The sequence below is a fragment of the Pseudorca crassidens genome, chromosome 6 (assembly GCF_039906515.1).
Source record: "Pseudorca crassidens isolate mPseCra1 chromosome 6, mPseCra1.hap1, whole genome shotgun sequence".
Classification (NCBI taxonomy): Eukaryota; Metazoa; Chordata; class Mammalia; order Artiodactyla; family Delphinidae; genus Pseudorca; species Pseudorca crassidens.
Window position 1 is genome coordinate 34,509,055 of NC_090301.1, and position 21,070 is coordinate 34,530,124.

At 36.7% G+C, this 21,070-nt stretch overlaps 1 protein-coding gene across 3 annotated transcripts in view; it reads left to right on the plus strand.

The window, feature by feature from the left end:
• ORC2 (origin recognition complex subunit 2) overlaps positions 1-21,070 on the plus strand; it is a 50,650-nt gene that overhangs the window by 19,575 nt on the left and 10,005 nt on the right. For all 3 annotated transcript variants that reach the window (XM_067741043.1, XM_067741044.1, XM_067741045.1), the window contains exons 6-13: positions 634-726; positions 1,650-1,681; positions 3,623-3,683; positions 6,107-6,300; positions 7,285-7,383; positions 16,634-16,743; positions 19,272-19,404; positions 20,435-20,531. In XM_067741043.1, coding sequence (XP_067597144.1) covers positions 634-726; positions 1,650-1,681; positions 3,623-3,683; positions 6,107-6,300; positions 7,285-7,383; positions 16,634-16,743; positions 19,272-19,404; positions 20,435-20,531 — 819 coding nt within the window. The remainder of the gene's footprint in view (positions 1-633; positions 727-1,649; positions 1,682-3,622; positions 3,684-6,106; positions 6,301-7,284; positions 7,384-16,633; positions 16,744-19,271; positions 19,405-20,434; positions 20,532-21,070) is intronic.

A 21,070-nucleotide genomic window follows, 5' to 3' on the forward strand; every position in this document is an offset into this window, starting at 1 on the left:
TTCGCATGCTGCAGCTAAAGATCCCCCATGCCACAACTAAGACCCGGCACAGCCAAATAAATGAATAAATAAATAAATATTAATAAAAGAAGAAATGTCATCTGTTCAGTGCTATATCATATTCTATACATTATTAATATGTGTTAGAGTTTTAGACACAAGTAATAAACCACATTTTATGGGAGACTTAAGAGCTTTAAAAGTATAATTTTAAATATACACAGTTTTCAGTTGGTTTTAGATCCCACTTTCTGGCCATTCTTTCTTAACTGTTAGCAGAGATGTGCCTCAAATATATATGGTAAAGAAATGGAAAGAGTATAAACCTGTCAATGGAGAAGAGAGAGGAAGAGTGTGTGATAATTGGAGAAACCAGCAAGGTCAAAGTTAGCTCTTTATTTGTATTTTTTTGTGAGACCTGTGGATAACTGAAGGAAGACTTGGAAGACGGTGAGTAAAGGTGAAAGCAGTAGTACTCTTAATATGGCTAGGTTTATTTATCTTTCTGATATTAGTAACAGCAGGTTTCTTTTTTTTTTTAAATTTATGTAAGTGAAATAAGGCTATTTCCCCTCTTAATCTACTGTTGTCCATTAAAAGTTTTTTTAATATATTTCTTTTGTCTGTTTACAGCTTCAGAACTAGCAAAAACACCAAGAAAAAGTGTTTCATCCAATTTGAAGAGTGATCCTGAAATTACCATAGACATTCCTCAATGTAGCAAGGGTAAGATTTTACTTCACTTCTTTTTTTTTTTTTTTTTTTTAACTTCACTTCTTTAAAGAGAGTTTTCATAGTTGCTTCAAAGTTATAATATGTTACTTTACTTTCTTGTCTAAGTGCATTTTTATATATTTTCTTCTTTTCTGTTCTGAAAATTCATTTAGTAAATGCAGTTAATACCCCAACCTGTGTGCTTTAGTATACCCGTATTTAGCTATCAGTAAAAGGGGAAAAGATCTGTGTGGGTTGAAGTTGTACAGATTGACAGGGCCAGCTAGAAACAGTCTTAAATCCTGTTGTCATTTGCTTGAGTTAGCCAAATGTTCGTGGAAGATTTGCTTTGGCAAATACTATTTGAAATAAGGTTTTGGGGATTTGGAAGTCTTTCTTTCTTTTTTTTTTTTTTTTTTTTTTGCGGTACGCGGGCCTCTCACTGTTGTGTCCTCTCCCATTGGGGAGCACAGGCTCTGGACGCGCAGGCTCAGCAGCCATGGTTCACGGGCCCAGCTGCTCTGCGGCATGTGGGATCTTCCCGGACCAGGGCACGAACCCGTGTCCCCTGCATCGGCAGGCGGACTCTCAACCACTGCACCACCAGGGAAGCCCTGGAAGTTTGGAGAACTGTGGAGCAGTTGTTTTTGAATGACCCATTCTAACTAGATTAAATAGTGTACTTTTAAAATAATGAACAATGGAAAGGACTCCATTTTTTCTTGTTACATGAGTGCTACAGAAATGTCATTAATAGGAGAAATCATAAAATTAATAGTGACAGTTCAGCCTCTAGTGGAGATGCAATTAATTGAGAATTCAATAAAATGTAGTGGCTTCTGGGTAGAACCTGCACCTTTGCTTTTAATGAAACTAGGCTATTATGGAAAGTGAAGTATTTGTAGTAAGTAATGGCTTTTTGTTTCATTCTTTAGGGCATTCTGCTTCAGACAAAGTTCAGTTGAAGGTAAGCAATTGAGTAAAAACAAGGAAAACCCTTAGTGTTACAAAGTTAAGACATGATGAAAAATATCCATTTCATCTTTTAATTTAGATAATACTTTTATCATTTATAGGTATTTGCCAATTAAATACCTAACTTACAGATAAAGAATCTGAGGCTCAGAGAGGTGAAGTGACTTGTCTGAGTTCACCAAACTAGGAAGGAGAAAAGCTGGAAAATGAAGCTAGGTCTTCTGGACCCACCTGTTGTGCCTTTTCTGTGTTAGAACTACCCCTGGGTGTTTTGTTTGTTTGTTTGTTTTTAATTTAATTTTATTTATTTATTTTTGTCTGTGTTGGGTCTTCTGGCATTCTTTTTCAAGTTGTGGATCACATCACATTAGTGGATCTTGTTGATTCCCTAAGAGACCATCAGAAAACCTGTTAATCAGTGGTATTATATTTACATACCACAATAAAAGAGAACATCAGTCTGCAAGTCTTAGTGCACTGTCTTAGAAGGGGCAGTTCAGGAGAGAATATGTATAGGGCTTGGGGATCTGGACTCGAGGGGTTTAAGGCACATCTATCAAGATGGGGAACTGATCTGTATTAGGCAGAATTCATGGCATGGTATTTTAGGAGTAGTGGACACAGTGAGGAGAGGGTCTTGAATTGAGTTTTGATAAGTAAACCAAAGTTTGATAAGCTAGCTGTTTGCCCTGGTAAGTAGTCTGTTGTCCTGATGGGAAAATAGGTTGCCCAAATGAGCAAACTGTCAAGATAAATTAGTTTGCAGAAATTTCTGTAGCAAACAGGGAAGTTATTTAATAGTTTATAGCCTTATCTTTTTGAGCAAGAATTTTCTGAAATGGTTATTTTGACACAAATATTCTCAGACCTGATAATTAAGCTATATGGATATAGGTTGTCTCAACTCTCAGTCTTGAAATCAGTTTAGTAGGGCATGATCTACAGTTTAAAAAAATGAAATAGATAAATTAGAAAATTTCTGTTTTGTAAGTATTATTTAATTATAATTTGGTTAAGTTATATATGCATATGTGTACTGGATCAAGGTGGCAAAACGTAAAAAAAAATTGTAAGGATCTGGACCAAAGAAGTTTGAAATATACTGTGATATACTTTATAAACCCAATAGGTGATCAGATCACCTATTATAATAGTATTCTTAATATCTCAAATAAAAATTGTTATAATATTTGTAACTAGCACCAACAACTTATCACAAGATAACAGACTTAAATTTTTTGTCGTATTTTCACATTGCCAAAAAAACACAGGGTACTTTATCTTTTTATTAGTACTGTTAAGTTATCACGTATACACCAGTAGGCATTTTATTGTGCTAGAAATTGAATGGTGTTAAAGGATTCTGTAAGGAAAAGAAAAACGTGCGTTATACTTCTGTAAACTGTTTAAAAAATTAAAAATACAGAAGTAAAAAGTAGAAATCTTTTTTCTCTCCTTCTCACAGACTACTTTAACACCAGTAAATTGCTCGTACATGCAAAGGCCCACTGCAGTAACTATAGGAGTCCCATTTCCTTGCTTACTCATCATCCCTGGACAGTATTACCTTTTTTTAGAAAAAATATTCTGCTAATCTGATGGGTGAAGAATGATTCAAAGGCTGATAAGCTTTTTCTTTACATAATAATAGAAGTGCATCCTTCGCAGGTGTCTGGAATACAACTTCTAGAACCACTCTAGGAATCCTTCGGAATTCGTTGTATCGTTTTTGTTGTCATACTCTCCCCCTGCAACAAATTCATATATTGTTGTCTTCCAGGTCTAGGAAGGAGCTCATCTGGTTCTAATGTCTATTGAAAACAAAATATTTTTCTTCCTTCTAGCCTTTCTTTCACTCAGAGACATCATTAATTTTCATGTCATCATTATTATTTGACTATATAAACTATATTGCTTTTTTATTTTTAAACAGAACAATGATAAAAGTGAATTTCTGTCAACAGCACCTCGTGGGCTAAGGAAAAGACTAATAGGTGTGTATTTCTTTTTACACTGAGCTTTTATAAAAAGAAGCATCTAAACAGGCAATAATGGTTAAATATACAGGTTCTAGTCTTAGAATGCTTACATTTTGTCTTTGGGCTGCCACTTACAGGGACCTCTCTATGCCTCAATTTTTTTCATTTGCGAAATAGGGATAATAATGGTACCAGCCTCAGAGTTATTTTGAGATTAATTGAAATAAAGGATGTCAAAGTGCTTAGCATAGTGCTTGACCTTGGTATGTGCTTAACAGGTGTTGGCTATTATTACTTTTTATTATTATAACTACTTATTGCTATTTCTTTTCACGAAAGAAAGGATATGTTCATGTCTTCAATTAAGCTGTAGATTCCTTAAGGGCAAGGACTATATCTTATATTTTAACTCATAACACTTAGCACTATGTCTTTACATTATAGTCAATGGATATTGAGGTTAGTTAAAATTCTTCAATAAAATAACATGCCTTTTAGTTTATTTGCCTGAGACAGTTTTAGAAATAGTTCTATTGATTTATTTAGAAGTTTTATCAATATATTGAAACAATTTTAAATATTTATAGTGGTACTGAATACTATACAAAGCCAAGTAAACAGACATGGTTCCCGCCTTTGGGGAAATTAAAAATGGTTTGGTTTTTTTTTTTATGTTTTGGGGGGGTCTTTTTGGCCACACCATGTGGCCTGTGGGATCTTAGTTCCCCAGCCCGGGGTTGAACCCGGGCCACGGCAGCGAAAGCGCTGAGTCCTAAACACTGGACTGCCAGGGAGCTCTCTGGTTTGGGGTTTAAATATTTAATTTTGGGGCAAATGACTTTTTGACCTTTATATTTCTGAAAGATGTCAACTCCTTTCTTGGGATTGACCCCTTGACAATAATATTAGCTAACATTGTTAAATCTATGCCCTGTAGCCCTTCTTCTTTCAAGGTATAGAGTTGATAATACATTTTTAATCAACATAAAAATTATAACACTAAATTATTGGATATCTGAAGCAATAAAAGATGATATATGCAATTGATTATTATTATTTTATGTCAAATACATCCCACATCTTAAGTTTCCTCCTTACCCCACAGAAGAATCCTTTTTAGAGAAAAGGTGAACTTCCTTCTCCTCAATCACCACCAAACAAATATATCAACATGTGTGATGTATTCATGTAAATAGGGTAAAGACATTGTCTGGTACCTCCTACCACTTCTAACCCTTGCATCTACCATGGGCAGCAGTCAGTGCAAATCTGAATCTGCTAAGCTATGTATGCCCACAAAATCAAGCCTTTTTTTTTTTTTTTTTTTTTTCTTTTTCAATATCTATATTTGTTATTTGCTGACTCTGGATATTCTGAAATATGCTTTTCAAAATAAAGAGTGATTTGCTTAAAATTATTTCATTCATATTTTGGAAGTTAACCTTTTATGGTAGTTTTATACTTATTTTGTTGAGTGTAAGTTTTATCCTTACTTTATGATTATAAAACTAGCTTTATTATTTCTGGAGAGTGGTGGGGGTGGCCATGGTTTGTTTAAAAATATAATTCTTATATCTACTATGGGATGGATTGTGAGTATGTATTAGTAGTACTTAAAGTAGTAGCTGTCATTTATTGAGTGCTCTATCAGTTAGGATGGCATTTTCAGTAGGCAGCAATGGAAAATTCTATAACAATGGCTTAAGCCATGGACACTGAAGTATCTCACATCATTAGAAGTCTAGGGATACACAGTTCACGGTTGATGTAGTGACTCAACAGTGTCATGAAGGATACAGGTTCTTCTTTTCGCTTTGCCGCTGGCATTTTTCATCTTTGGTTTTGATATTTTATATTGCAAAATGGCTTCCATAGCTTTAAGCTATGGGTATAAGTAAGGGGCTTTCCTTCCATAAGTGAGGAAAATCTTCCCCAGAAGCTTCCAGCAAATTTCCCCTCAAGTTTCATTGGTTAAAGGTTTACATGGCCAACTCTAGTTGCAAAGGAGGCTGAGAGAGCATGTATCTGGCAAACGAAACGACAATTAAATTACTGATTATTTATCCCTTAGGGTGGAGCACATTGCCACATTTTACAATGAATTCTATTAGCAAGGAAGAAGGAAAGAGAATGGTATTACGTATGACTGACAATTTCTGCCGCATTTCGTTTGTGTTAGCCATTGTTAGTTGTTTTACATGCATTTCAATGTAATCTTCACAATGCTTTATTAAATTACGCACTGGTAGCCTCATTTGATAAGTGAGGAAACTGGTGCTCAGAAAACTTACATAACTAGCTCTGGTGAAATCATCAGCAAGTAATGACAAAACCAGAAGGCACAATCTCTTACTTCAAAGCCCACACTCTTCCTAATACCCCAGAATGCCTCTTTTGTCAAACTGTCCAATTTTCTCAATTGCTTCCTCCCCACACAGTTCCAAGGTTTCATTCTGACAGTGAAAGTGAATATTCTGCTTCCAACTCGGAGGACGATGAAGGGGTTGTACAGGAATGTGAAGAGAACACTAATGAAGTCATATTGAGCGAACAGATTCAAGCTCAGAATAGAGTAGTTTCGGCTCCTGTTTGCAAAGAAACGCCTTCTAAGAAAATGAAAAGAGATAAAACAGTAAGTGAAGAGAGACTTTAAAGAAAAATCAGTAATATCTCAAAGATAAGCTACCTAAGAGATCCAAATGGGAGGATGAACATAATTTTTTTTCTTCACTTTTCTACATTTTCTCAGCCTTTCACATAAATTCCCGCATATATTTGTGTCTATTTCTGGACTTCGTATCCTGGCCTCTCTGTATCCATATTCACGTATCAGTACCATAGTATATGCTAAAGGTGACAATTCAGTTGAATAAAAGAGCTTTTAAATAAATTTTAATTGGATAATTGGAGGCAAGACTTCTCAGTATATACCTTTTTATATAGTTTCATTTTTGTAACGTTGCTGATGTAACAGCGTAAGTATTAAATGATGTGACTATGGACCCATGTTGGGTCGTTTGGAGAACACTGCACATATTATGGTCTGAGAAAAGGCTAATTATCCCAGCGTGCTCTGTAAAGACTCAGAGCAGTCTAGGAAGCCTCCTGCTTGAATGACTTTCCATTCCTTCCTTACCACCACGGAGCTCAGTTCTGCCCCAAATCAGTAGAACACGTGGTGAGTCATTTTACTGGAATAGTAGGCAAGTCTTTTTTTACCTTGCTGTTGATGTCTTTCTCATTTCCACAGTCCTTCAACTGTACTAATTAAAGGATTTGCTAGGAGTGTGTGAGACAAAACAAAGGTCCTGATTGTAAAGACCCTTTTTTTTTTCCAGTCTAAACGGGAATTATATGTTGGAATTTAGGAATCGTTTTTGGGCCGACTACTTCAATCTAGTCATTTTCTTCAACTTTTATGACCCTAAGAGTTACTCAGTTTTATTACTGGAATTAAATTTGCTTGGTCCTTAGTCTGTGTTGTTGCTTCAAAAAGAAAATACTGACTGCCAAGTAAAGAATTTCACATATCCTGTTTATGCTAATATTACTGTCTAGTCCTCATATAAAACAAATATCTGAAACTAAGAACTCACTTTGCTTTGTCCACTTTCAGAGTGACTTAGTAGAAGAATATTTTGAAGCCCACAGCAGTTCAAAAGTTTTAACCTCTGATAGAACACTGCAGAAACTAAAGAGGGCTAAACTGGATCAGGTATGTTGCAAGGAGTGTTACTTGTAAATTGTTCTTATTGTGAGCTGAAAAACATAGTACATAAGCAGCAAATCTGAAAAATAAGTGCATACAGCAGAATACTGTCCTGATCAAATGAAACACAAATTAGTGTGACATCACTATTGCATATTTTATTTTGTAAATGGTAACTGGTTCACTGGATTAGAATTGTTTGACGTACTCTAATTATACATGTATAATTACGTATTTTTCTCTTATTTATTGTTTCTTCAGGATCTATAATAATCATCAGGGTCATAGTTTCTTTTTTTAATTTATTGAAGTATAGTTGATTTACAATGTTGTATTAATTTCTACTGTACAGCAAAGTGATTCAGTTATACCTGTATATATATTTTTTTCATATTCTTTTCCATTATGGTTTATCACAGGATTTTCTTTTTTTAACATCTTTATTAGAGTATAATTGCTTTACAATGGTGTGTCAGTTCTGCTTTATAACAAAGTGAATCAGTTATACATATACATATGTTCCCATATCTCTTCCCTCTTGCATCTCCCTCCCTCCCACCCTCCCTATCCCACCCCTCCAGGCGGTCACAAAGCAGTGAGCTGATCTCCCTGTGCTATGCGGCTGGTTCCCACTAGCTATCTATTTTATGTTTGGTAGTGTATATATGTCCATGCCACTCTCATTTTGTCCCAGCTTACCCTTCCCCTCCCCGTATCCTCAAGTCCATTCTCTAGTAGGTCTGCATCTTTATTGCCGTCTTGCCCCTAGGTTCTTCTGACCATTTTCTTGTTTTTTTCTTTTCTTTTTTTTTTAGATTCCATATATATGTGTTAGCATACAGTATTTGTTTTTCTCTTTCTGACTTACTTCACTCTGTATGACAGTCTCTAGGTCCATCCACCTCACGACAAATAACTCAGTTTCGTTCCTTTTTATGGCTTAATAATATTCCATTGTATATATGTATCACAGGATTTTGAATATAGTTCCCTGTGCAGGGTCTTAGTTTCTTTGATATGCATGTACCATTAATTTCTGTTACCAATTTAACCCACATATTCATTGAACCTCACACTGGTCATAAAACAAAGACTGACCTGACTCTCAGTTGAAAACCTTGCAAAAAGCAGAGGATATTCTGCTTCTTGCTATTATGGAAAGCCTGCCCATTGCAGTAAGGTAACAAGGTTGCTGTATACTCTGGTTCCAGTGTCTCGTTTTATTAAAAAATAGCATACAGTTAGACTCAGGGCTTTGACAGATACCTCACTAACAGAGGACAAAGAACCATCTGAATAAGAAAATCTTTCATTAGCAAGTGGGCTTGAGGAACTTCCCTGGCGATCCTTGGTTAGGACTCTGCACTTCCACTGCAGGGGCATGGGTTCAGTCCCTGGTCAGGGAACTAAGATCCCACAAGCCATGCAGCCAAAAAAAAAAAAGAAAGTGGGCTTGATAATTTAAGTCAAGAAGAGATTGTTATTGACTCAGAGAGAATCAAGATTTTATTATTTTCTGAAATAGGAATTCAGTGCAATTTCCTAAGGTATACAGGGCTTTTGACAGAGTTTTCAAGCTATAGAAAAGAGAGAAGAGAGGTTTACCATAGGGTAAACCTCTATGGCTTGGATGACGTGGTGCTGTGTGGTTGGGGGTTTTTGTTTTTTTCTGTTTTGTTTGTTTCTTTCCACCTGTCTCATAGGTATTGCAACTCAGATCAGAGACTAGCTGAAAACATGTGTCAAGAAACCAAGCTGTTCAAGGAAGAGATGGCACTAACGTCTGCTTAGTGCATGTATTTTTTTTTTCTATACAGCAGGTTCTTTTTAGTCATGAGTTTTATACACATCAGTGTATACATGTCAATCCCAGTCTCCCAGTTCATCCCACCACTTTCGCCCCTTGGTGTCCATATGTTTGTTCTCTACATCTGTGTCTCTTTCTGCACTGCAAACCAATTCATCTGCACCATTTTTCTAGGTTCCACATATATGTGTTAATATATGATACTTACTTTTCTCTTTCTGACTTACTTCATTTGTATGACAGTCTGTAGATTCATCCACATCTCTACAAATGACCCAATTTGGTTCCTTTTTATGGCTGAGTAATATTCCATTGTATATATGTACCACATCTTCTTTATCCATTTGTCTGTTGATGGGCATTTAGGTTGCTTCCATGACCTGGCTATTGTAAATAGTGCTTCAGTGAATATTGGGGTGCATGTGTCTTTTTGAATTATGGTTTTCTCTGGGTATATGCCCATTAGTCAAGATTGCTGGGTCATATGGTAATTCTACTTTTAGTTTTTTAAGGAACCTGAATACTGTTCTCCATAGTGGCTGTATCAATTTACATTCCCACCAACAGTGCAAGAGGGTTCCCTTTTCTCCACACCCTCTCCAGCATTTGTTGTGTGTAGATATTCTGATGATGACCATTCTAACTGGTGTGAGGTGATACCTCATTGTAGTTTTGATTTACGTTTCTCTTATAATTAGTGATGTTGAGCATCTTTTCATGTGCTTCTTGGCCATCTGTATGTTCTCTTTGGAGAAATGTCTGTTTAGGTCTTCTGCCCATTTTTGGATTGGGTTGTTTGTTTTTTTAATATTGAGCTGCATGAGCTGTTTATATATTTTGGAGATTAATCCTTCGTCTGTTGATTCGATTGCAAATATTTTCTCCCATTCTGAGGGTTGTCTTTTCATCTTGTTTGTACTTTCCTTTGCTTTGAAAAAACTTTTAAGTTTCATTAGGTCCCATTTGTTTATTTTTGTTTTTATTTCCATTATTCTAGGAGATGGATCAAAAAAGATCTTGCTGTGATTTATGTCAAAGAGTGTTCTTCCTATGTTTTCCTCTAAGAGGTTTTTTTTTTTTTGCGGTACGCAGGCCTCTCACTGTTGTGGCCTCTCCTGTTGCGGAGCACAGGCTCCGGATGCGCAGGCTCAGCAACCATGGCTCACGGGCCTAGCCGCTCCACAGCATGTGGAATCTTCCCGATTGGGGCACAAACCTGTGTCCCCTGCATCGGCAGGCAGACTCTCAACCACTGCACCATCAGGGAAGCCCTCCTCTAAGAGTTTTAGAGTGTCCGGTCTTATATTTAGGTCTTTAATCCATTTTGAGTTTACTTTTGTGTATGGTGTTAGGGAGTGTTGTAATTTCATTCTTTTACACAGAGCTGTCCAGTTTTCCCAGCACCAGTTATTGAAGAGACTGTCTTTTCTCCACTGTATATCCTTGCCTCCTTTGTCATAGATGAGTTAACCATAGGTGCGTGGGTTTAACTCTGGGCTTTCTGTCCTGTTCCATTGATCTATATTTCTGTTTTTGTGCCAGTACCATATTGTCTTGACTACTGTAGCTTTGTAGTATAGTCTGAAGTGAGGGAGTCTGATTCCTCCAGCTCCGTTTTATTCCCTCAAGACTGCTTTGGCTATTCAGGGTCTTTTGTGTCTCCATACAAATTTTAAGATTTTTTGCTCTAGTTCTGTGAAAAATGCCATTGGTAATTTGATAGGGATTGCATTGAATCTGTAGATTGCTTTGGGTAGTATAGTCATTTTCACAGTATTGATTCTTCCAATCCAAGAACATGGTATATCTCTCCATCTGTTGGTATCATCTTTAATTTCTTTCAACAGTGTCTTATAGTTTTCTGCATACAGGTCTCTTGTCTCCCTAGGTAGGTTTATTCCTAGGTATTTATTCTTTTTGTTGCAATGGTAAATGGGAGTGTTTCCTTATTTTCTCTTTCAGATTTTTCATCATTAGTGTATAGGAGTGCAAGAGATTTCTGTGCATTAATTTAGTTTCCTGCAACTTTACCAAATTCATTGATCGGCTCTAGTAGTTTTCTGGTGGCATCTTTAGGATTCTCTGTGTATAGTATCATGTCATCTGCAAACAGTGACAGTTTTACTTCTTCTTTTCCAATTTGTATTCCTTTTCTTTTTTCTTCTCTGATTGCCATGGCTCAGACTTCCAAAACTCTGTTGAATAATAGTGGCGAGAGTGGACATCCTTGTCTTGTTCCTGATCTTAGAGGAAATGCTTTAAGTTTTCCACCATTGAGAATGATGTTTGCTGTGGGTTTGTCATATATGGCATTTATTATGTTGAGGTAGGTTCCCTGTCTGCCCACTTTCTGGAGAGTTTTTATCATAAATGGGTGTTGAATTTTGTCACATTTTGTCAAAAGCTTTTGCTGCATCAACCTAAATGCCCATCTATTGAGATGATCATATGGTTTTTGTTCTTCACTTTGTTAATATGGTGTGTCACATTGATTGATTTGCGTATACTGAAGAATCCTTGCATCCCTGGGATAAATCCCACTTGATCATGGTGTATGATCCTTTTAATGTGTTGTTGGATTCTGTTTGCTAGTATTTTGTTCAGGATTTTTGCATCTATATTCATCAGTGATATTGGTCTGTAATTTTCTTTTTTTGTAGTATCTTTGTCTGGTTTTGGTATCAGGGTGATGGTGGCCTGGTAGAATGAGTTTGGGAGTGTTCCTTCCTCTGCAATTTTTTGGAGGAGTTTGAGAAGGATGGGTGTTAGCTCTTCTCTAAATGTTTGATAGAATTCACCTGTGAAGCCATCTGGTCCTGGACTTTTGTTTGTTGCAAGATTTTTAATCACAGTTTTAATTTCATTACTTGTGATTGGTCTGTTCATATTTTCTATTTCTTCCTGGTTCAGTCTTGGAAGATTATACCTTTCTAAGAATTTGTCCATTTCTTCCAGATTGTCCATTTTATTGGCATAGAGTTGCTTGTAGTAGTCTCTTAGGATGCTTTGTATTTCTGCGGTGTCTGTTGTAACTTTCCTTTTTCATTTCTAATTTTACTGATCTGAGTCCTCTCCCTCTTTTTCTTGATAAGTCTGGCTAATGGTTTATCAATTTTGTTTATCTTCTCAAAGAACCAGCTTTTAGTTTTATTGATCTTTGCTATTGCTTTCTTTGTTTCTGTTTCATTTATTTCTGCTCTGATCTTTATAATTTCTTCCTTCTGCTAACTTTGGGTTTTGTTTGTTCTTCTTTCTCTAGTTCCTTAAGGTGTAAGGTTAGATTGTTTATTTGAGATTTTTCTTGTTTCTTGAGGTAGGCTTGTATAGCTATAAACTTCCCTCTTAGAACTGCTCTTGCTGCATCCCATAGGTTTTGGATCTTCGTGTTTTCATTGTCATTTGTCTCTAGGTACTTCTTTTTTTTTTTTTAAATAAATTTACTTATTTTATTTATTTATTTTTGGCTGCATTGGATCTTCGTTGCTGTGCGTGGGCTTTCTCTAGTTGTGGCAAGTGGGGACTACTCTTTGTTGTGGTGTGTGAGCTTCTCATTGTGGTGGCTTCTCTTGTTGCAGAGTACGGACTCCAGGCATGCAGGCTTCAGTAGTTGTGGCTCACAGGCTTAGTTGCTCCGCGGCATGTGGGGATCTTCCCCAACCAGGGCTCGAACCCATGTCCCCTGCGTAGGCAGGCAGATTCTTAACCACTGTGCCACCAGGGAAGCCCTGTCTCTAGGTACTTTTTGATTTCCTCTTTGATTTCTTCAGTGATCTCTTGGTTATTTAGTAATGTATTGTTTAGCCTCCATGTATTTGTGTTTTTTATGTTTTTTTCCCCGTAATTGATTTCTAATCTCATAATGTTGTCAGAAAAGATGCTTGCTATGATTTCAGTTTTCTTAAATTTACTGAGGCTTGATTTGTGACCCAAGATATGATCTGTCCTGGAGAATGTTCCGTGTGCACTTGAGAAGAAAGTGTATTCTGCTACTTTTAAGTGGAATGTTCTATAAATATCAATTAAATTTACCTGGTCTATTGTGTCATTTAAAGCTTGTGTTTCCTTATTTATTTTCTGTTTGGATGATCTGTCCATTGGTGTAAGTGGGGTGTTAAAGTCCCCTACTATGATTGTGTTACTGTCAATTTCTCCTTTCATGGTTGTTAGCATTTGCCTTATGTATTGAGGTTCTCCTGTGTTGGGTGCATAAACATTTATAATTGTTATATCTTCTTTTTGGATTGATCCTTTGATCATTAGGTAGTGTCCTTCCTTATCTCTTGTAACAGTTTTTATTTTAAAGTCTATTTTGTCTGATACGAGAATTGCTACTCCAGCTTTCTTTTGATTTCCATTTGCATGGAATATCTTTTTCCATCCACTCACTTTCAGTCTGAATGTGTCCCTAGGTCTGAAGTGGGTTTCTTGTAGACAGCGTATATATGGGTCTTGTTTTTGTATCCATTCAGCAAGCCTGTGTCTTTTGGTTGGAGCATTTAATCCATTCACGTTTAAGATAATTATCGATGTGTATGTTCCTGTTACCATTTTGGGTTTGTTTTTGTAGGTCCTTTTCTTCTCTTGTGTTTCCCACTTAGAGAAGTTCCTTTAGCATTTGTTGTAGAGCTGGTTTGGTGGTGCTGAATTCTCTTAGCTTTTGCTTGTCTGTAAAGCTTTTGATTTCTCTGTTGAATCTGAATGAGATCTTTGCTGGGTAGAGTAATGTTGGTTGTAGGTTCTTCCCTTTCATCACATTAAGTATATCATGCCACTCCCTTCTGGCTTGTAGAGTTTCTGCTGAGAGATCAGCTGTTAACCTTATGGGATTTTCCTTGTATATTATTTGTCATTTTTCCCTTGCTGCTTTCAATAATTTTTCTTTGTCTTTAATTTTTGCCAGTTTGATTACTGTGTGTCTCAGCGTGTTTCTCCTTGGGTTTATCCTCTATGGGACTCTCTGCGCTTCCTGGACTTGGGTGGCTCTTTCCTTTCCCATGTTAGGGAAGTTTTCGAGTATAATCTCTTCAGATACTTTCTCGGATCCTTTCTCTCTTCTCTCTCTTCTCCTTCTGGGACCCCTATAATGCGAATGTTGTTGTGTTTTATGTTGTCCCAGAGGTCTCTTAGGCTGTCTTCATTTCTTTTCATTCTTTTTCTTTATTCTGTTCCACAGCAGTGAATTCCACCATTCTGTCTTCTAGGTCACTTATCTGTTCTTCTGCCTCAGTTATTCTGCTATTGATTCCTTCTAGTGTATTTTTCATTTCAGTTATTGTATTGTTCATCTCTGTTTGTTCGTTCTTTAATTCTTCTAGATCTTTGTTAAACATTTCTTGCATCTTCTCGATCTTTGCCTCCATTCTTTTTCCGAGGTCCTGGATCATCTTCACTATCATTATTCTGAATTCTTTTTCTGGACAATTGCCTGTCTCCTCTTCATTTAGTTGTTCTTCTGGGGTTTTATCTTGTTCCTTCATCTGGTGCATAGCCCTCTGCCTTTTCATCTTGTCTGTCTTTCTGTGAATGTGGTTTTTGTTCCACAGGATTGTAGTTCCTCTTGCTTCAGGATTGTAGTTCCTCTTGCTGCAGGATTGTAGTTCCTCTTGCTTCTTCCTTAGTGCATGTATTTCTTTTTTCTTTCTTTTGCGGTACACGGGCCTCTCACTGCTGTGGCCTCTCCCGTTGCAGAGCACAGGCTCCAGACACGCAGGCTCAGTGGCCATGGCTCATGGGCCCAGCCGTTCCACAGTATGTGGGATCCTCCCGGACTGGGGCACGAACCCATGCCCCCTGCATTGGCAAGCAGACTGTCAACCACTGTGCCACCAGGGAAGCCCCGCATGTATTTTTATATAAGCAACATGGGGGAAGGAGAAGTGGATCTAGGGTCAAAGTAGGACTTCATAGGACCTAGAGACAGACAGACCTGTTGGAGGATGAAAGAAACACCTGTTACTGATAGTGAAGAAAGGAAGGTCTTTCATTAATTGTGGACATAGCTGACAGGTATGGTCATAGTAACATGTGTCAGTGAGCATTTATTTCTCATGTCTGCGGGTCACCTGGGAGTTGGCTGATCTAGGATTTGCTCCACGTGTCTGTCTTCCTTGTTGGACCTCCCTGGAAAGCTAGCAGAGGCATGTTCTTCTTATAAAAATGTCAGAGACAGAAGAAGTAGAAAAACAAAAGACCTCTTAAAGCCTGGGCTCAAACGGTCTCAGTGTCACTTCTGCCTCATTCTAGTGGCCACAGTAAATCACGTGGCTGAAAACAAAGCCACAGAACAGGGGATGGGGACTAGATTCCACCCGTTTAGTGGGAGGGATTGCAAAGTCACATGGCAAAGGGTACAGATAGGAGGAGGGGCAAGTATTGGGGCTAGTAATGTAATTCTGCACAAATACTAAAGTTTGAAATGAAGGTGAATAGGTGACATAACATTTCAGAGTTCACACTAAGTGTGAGTATGCTCTGATAATACAGTATAAATAACTACTGAAAATGACACTAGTGCTTTATCTGCTTTTCAGGGCTCTAGACGTTAGGGGAAAAAACATCAGATGGAGAGAGAAATTTTTGAAATCTACTACTTTACAGTTTTACTTAGAATTTGTCCTATTTCTCTTTAAGTATATGGATGAATAAAAACTGTATAGGCTAGAGTGCCTGGAATCTTGGTTGCTGCTCTAGTCTTCAGTATTAAAAAATATTTTACTTAAAGGCTAAAATCATGAAAACACAGTAGTGCCAGGGTAGAAATGCATATACAGCTTTTTACTAGAGTTTTCATTTCAAGAAGTGAGCTGTGTTTGAGTCACTAGCATGAATTTTCAAGTTTTGGGTACAGAGCAATGTATCTTCCTCAGTTTATTTTTACATTATTGTTTTAAGAACTTTGCCGTACTTACCAAAGATAAAGGATTTGTTAGAAACAGCTTTTAAAGAGGAGCAGTGAATTTTACTAATGATAATGGTAAATTATAAAGAAACTTGACTGTTTTCTGAGAATTAATATTGAACTGTTACCTTAAGCTTTTACATTTTTTCAAATCCATAGGTTTTTAAAAGAGTGTCTGGATTTGTTGTCAAAGCTGGGAGGCAGGTTTAATTGTCTCCTTATGGTAACAATATTTTTAGAAATTAAAGACTTACATTGATATTTGGAATTTATAGTCATGTAAATGGTTCTAGAGAAAATGTAGCAAATTCTTTACTGTTTTACATATTTGTACTTAAAGAATGTATAAAACATTTTAAGAAAGAAATATTGAAATATTATGTGTATTCTCAGTAGATGCACTCATTACCAAACCTGATTAAAGTAATATTTCCACTAATGGCCTCTTCTAACCTCTACCTCTAAGGAAATATTTTTAGTATGGATTGATGTGATGTAATGTGGATTGAGAGTGATTTTCTTCCCTCCCTCTTCCTTTTTTTTTTTTAAAGCAAACTTTGCATAACTTACTGAGCAAGGTTTCTCCTTCCTTTTCTGCTGAACTTAAACAACTAAATCAACAATATGAACAGTTATTTCATAAATGGATGTTGCAGTTACAGTAAGTACTATTATCATTGTAAACCTTTGTAAAATAAAGAATAATATATATTTACATGTCTATGTTAAAATCAAAGCAGTTTGACATTTAATTTTCTTTTTGCAATGAACTTGATATGTATTTTTATTTATATGTAAAAATTTGAAAAAACAGGTGTTTTCCCAATTTTATGACCCAAATGTAGAAATGTCATATTATTATATGACTCTTCTCAGAAATTCCAATTTTCAAGAAATTTGTCTTTTCTAAGTGTTTTTTTTTTTTTTTTTGCAGTACGCGGGCCTCTCACCGTTGTGGCCTCTCCCATTGCGGAGCACAGGCTCCGGACGCGCAGGCTCAGCGGCCATGGCTCACGGGCCCAGCCGCTCCGTGGCATGTGGGATCTTTGCGGACCGGGGCACGAACCCGTGTCCCCTGCATCGGCAGGCAGACTCTCAACCACTGCGCCACCAGGGAAGCCCTGTCTTTTCTAAGTTTAATCAGACTTGAAAGCTATTGTGTAAAATAGCCTTTCTTAGAGTTATTACTTATAAAAATATTTGAAAATATAATTTGTCAAGATTGATAAATATATCAGTTAGATTTTAATTCAGAGTCTCTAAAATGAAAGAATATATATTTTTCTTTCAATCTCATTCTGTTTACATGTACTGTAGACCTTCAGAATTTCATGAGATCTGTTCTCTAAACATTATTTTACCATTTTAAAATTGTTTCTTAGAATATTTTTTTAACTTTATCATTTTTCAAATACCTCAGGTTAAATTTAAATTTCCATTAAAACACCTAGAAGAATGATAAAGATTAAAACATAGTAATGTTTTTCTATAGTTACTTTTATATTTGTATTTAAAAGGACCTTAATATAAAGAAGTGCTTGAAGTGTATGCTAAAATGTGAATGGTGCAGTAAGAACATAAAAGTTGCCACAATTTCCCCCAGTTGATCCTGGTTTTCTTTGCCAATAATAAATCAAAGGAGTATGCTAGTAAGAAAATGATTATCTTCCCTGTTAGGACCTTACCTTCTCTCAATAACTATTTATGGACCTGTTCATTTTGAATTTATAAGGCGGATCTTCACTCTGATCCCATACCCCAGTCCACCAATTCTTCTTTCTTCCCATATGTCAGCTTTGATAACTTGATTTGCTTTGCTTCCCAGCCTAGACCTCATAGTCAGCTACTTTAGTAGAATTGCTAGCTCTCTGAACTCCCTTGCTTCTTTTTTTCTGCTGCTTCTATTTTGCTAATCTCTGCCTTTGGGGGTTATCTCTTTTCTTTTCTATTTCCAGGCTATCCTGCATTGCTACAGAGCATCACGTAAATACTGTTTCTGATTGACCTCCGTTAAAAAATCATGGAGTTGAACTTTAGCCTGACCCCTAGTGCTTGGTGTTCTGGGTTGTCTCATTTACTCTCTTGGCTTCAGTTGCTTTTTGTATGTGAATAACTGCCGTAACTATATCTCTAGCCCAGCCAGATCTCACTCCTCAGCAGCAAATGTGAATGTATATTGGAAGTGTCCATGTGGAAGTCCTGTAAATAATTCAATATACATAAAATTTAACTTATCTTAAATCCCTCAATCCCACCTGCCCCAGCTACCTCGCATAGTGGATGCACCCCATTCATGCAGTCTATGCCAAAAAACTGAGCTATTCTTAATTGTCCCTTTCACTTAACCTTCCATGTCTAATCACTCTCCAAATCCAACCAATTTGACCTGTAAAGCTCTTGACACATTTGTCTCCGTGACACCTAATTGAAGTCCATAGTCTTTGGTGGTTTTACCCTCCTTCCTATCCATTCCCCCACTCAGTCAATGTAATCTTCTAAAAAGATCATGTTACTTTCCTATTAAAACCTTTCACTTAACACCTGACTCTTTACTTTTAAATGCTTATGTTCCTTGGAATAAAATCCAATTAATGTCTTAGTTGATTTAACAACACTTTTGTGACCTGGCCCCTGATTACTTTTCCAGTTTAATCTATCAGTTAAAACTCTGCTTCAGCCTATAAGACTTTTTAGTGTCTTGTACCTAGTGCCATGTTCTCCCTTGCCTCTTATTACTTGAAAGGTAGTAGGAGTTTGAGAGAAAGTTGGAACTGCAAGCTTGGTGTACAGATAATAAAATTGTGCTTTTGCTTTATATAAGTTGGGAGTCAATAGTTATTTAGCCATGCCATTTCTTCTTGTATTCTTTATAAGCTTAAATTAAGGAAACTGGTTGATTATAAAATTGGCAATAAGACGTACTGAACTTGGGCTTCCCTGGTGGTGCAGTGGTTGAGAGTCTGCCTGCCGATGCAGGGGACGCGGGTTCGTGCCCCAGTCCGGGAGGATCCCACATGCCGCGGAGCGGCTGGGACCGTGAGCCACGCATGGCCTATGAGTCTGCGCGTCCGGAGCCTGTGCTTCGCAACGGGAAAGGCCACAACAGTGAGAGGCCCGCGTACCACAAAAAAAAAAAAAAAGAAGAAGAAGTACTGAACTTTAATTTCATGAGTGCTGTTTTTCTTACAGCCTGGGGTTCAACATTGTGCTTTATGGTTTGGGTTCTAAGAGAGATTTACTGGAAAGATTTCGAACCACCATGCTGCAAGATTGCATTCATGTTGTCATCAATGGCTTCTTTCCTGGAATCAGTGTGAAATCAGTAAGTTTTAAAAATGTTAAAAGGAACAACATCATATCCCCTGCCAATCCATATCCCCATGTTAATGAGGATGCTATTTCATATTCTGGAGCATTCAGTTTTTGTTTTTATTGCAATAGTTTTCACACTAGTAGGATTGCACAGTGCTTAAGATCATGTGTTTGGACTCAGAGGGTTCTAGCTTTGAATCCCCATCCTTGAATTTCCTATTTGGTAACTGATAATGTATTAAATCTTAGGGAAATGTTAGCTTTGTTTACTACATTGAATACCAACAGTACTTCTCTCAAGAATAGGATTATGGGGGACTTCAATTTTATTATGCTTTTATGTCACTTTAGTGCTCTAAAAATAATAAAAATATAAGAATGGTTTATAGTTCTTTGATCATTTTTACTCCAGATGCTCATATCTCTTCATCATTTGAAAGTTAATTTAAACCTTTTGAGTTCTGGATATTAACCAATGTAATATTCCTTTTTAAAAGTGTCTTTAATGTTTGGGTCCTCTTTCATTTGATAAATCTATAGTTTTCTAATATTTTTCATATTGTTAGTTTTTGGTTTTGTTTTGTTTTTACTACCTGCTTATGTTATATTTACACCTTTGCTATTCTTCCCTGTTTCCTTTTAGCGATAACTTATGCAAAGAAATGAATTAGATGTACTTAAGTACCAGTAGAATTTTTGAAGTGATTTTTCAGACTTAGTGGGAAATCCAAATTTATTTTTAATTTATTAAAAAGATTGGGGCTTCCCTGGTGGCGCAGTGGTTGGGAGTCCGCCTGCCGATGCAGGGGACACGGGTTCGTGCCCCGGTCCGCGAAGGTCCCACATGTGGAGCGGCTTGAGCCATGGCCGCTGAGCCTGCACATCCGGTGCCTGTGCTCCGCAACAGGAGAGGCCACAACAGTGAGAGGCCCACGTACCAAAAAAAAAAAAAAAAAAAAAGGATTGGTTTGCTAGTTGTATTTATCCTACATGACAGAATAAGTTATAACTGATGTACCTCTTGCACTTTTATGACATAGATCCTGAATTCTATAACAGAAGAAGTCCTTAATCATATGGGTACTTTCCGCAGTGTGCTGGATCAGCTAGACTGGATAATAAACAAATTTAAAGAAGGTAACGTGAAGGAGATGCTCTGTAGTTTTAGGGTGAAGCTAAGCGTACTTATTTGTGTACTAGTATACATAAAATTGAGGATTGTTTTAATAATGACACTTCTCTCAATGCTGATTTAGATTTTGATTTCTTTAAAATATTTTTCTGTGAACTTTTTCTGTGAACTCTAACTTACCTAACAGGAAAGAATTACTCCTGCTACCTTGAATTTATATAGCCAAAGCCTCTTTTTTTCCCCCCCAAAACCTTTTATTTCAGGATAATTTTCAAGTTTTGTTTGGCCAGTGTAAAGTGTTTCCAGTTAATTGGTACCTCTATGTCCGATAGTTTTATATTGTTTAATATGTTTATAAAGCATTCTTATCTTTATCCTGAGTAAGCATCAATGCATTTGAATAATTTCGTATACTAAAATCTGAGAAATGGGGGACAAAACATTTGTTGTTCTTTTGGTGTGAATGTTCTTGTTATATGAGCATTTCAGAAAATTAAAAATAAAATTATTTAGGGTCTAACAATTGTCATTTAGTCATTGCTTA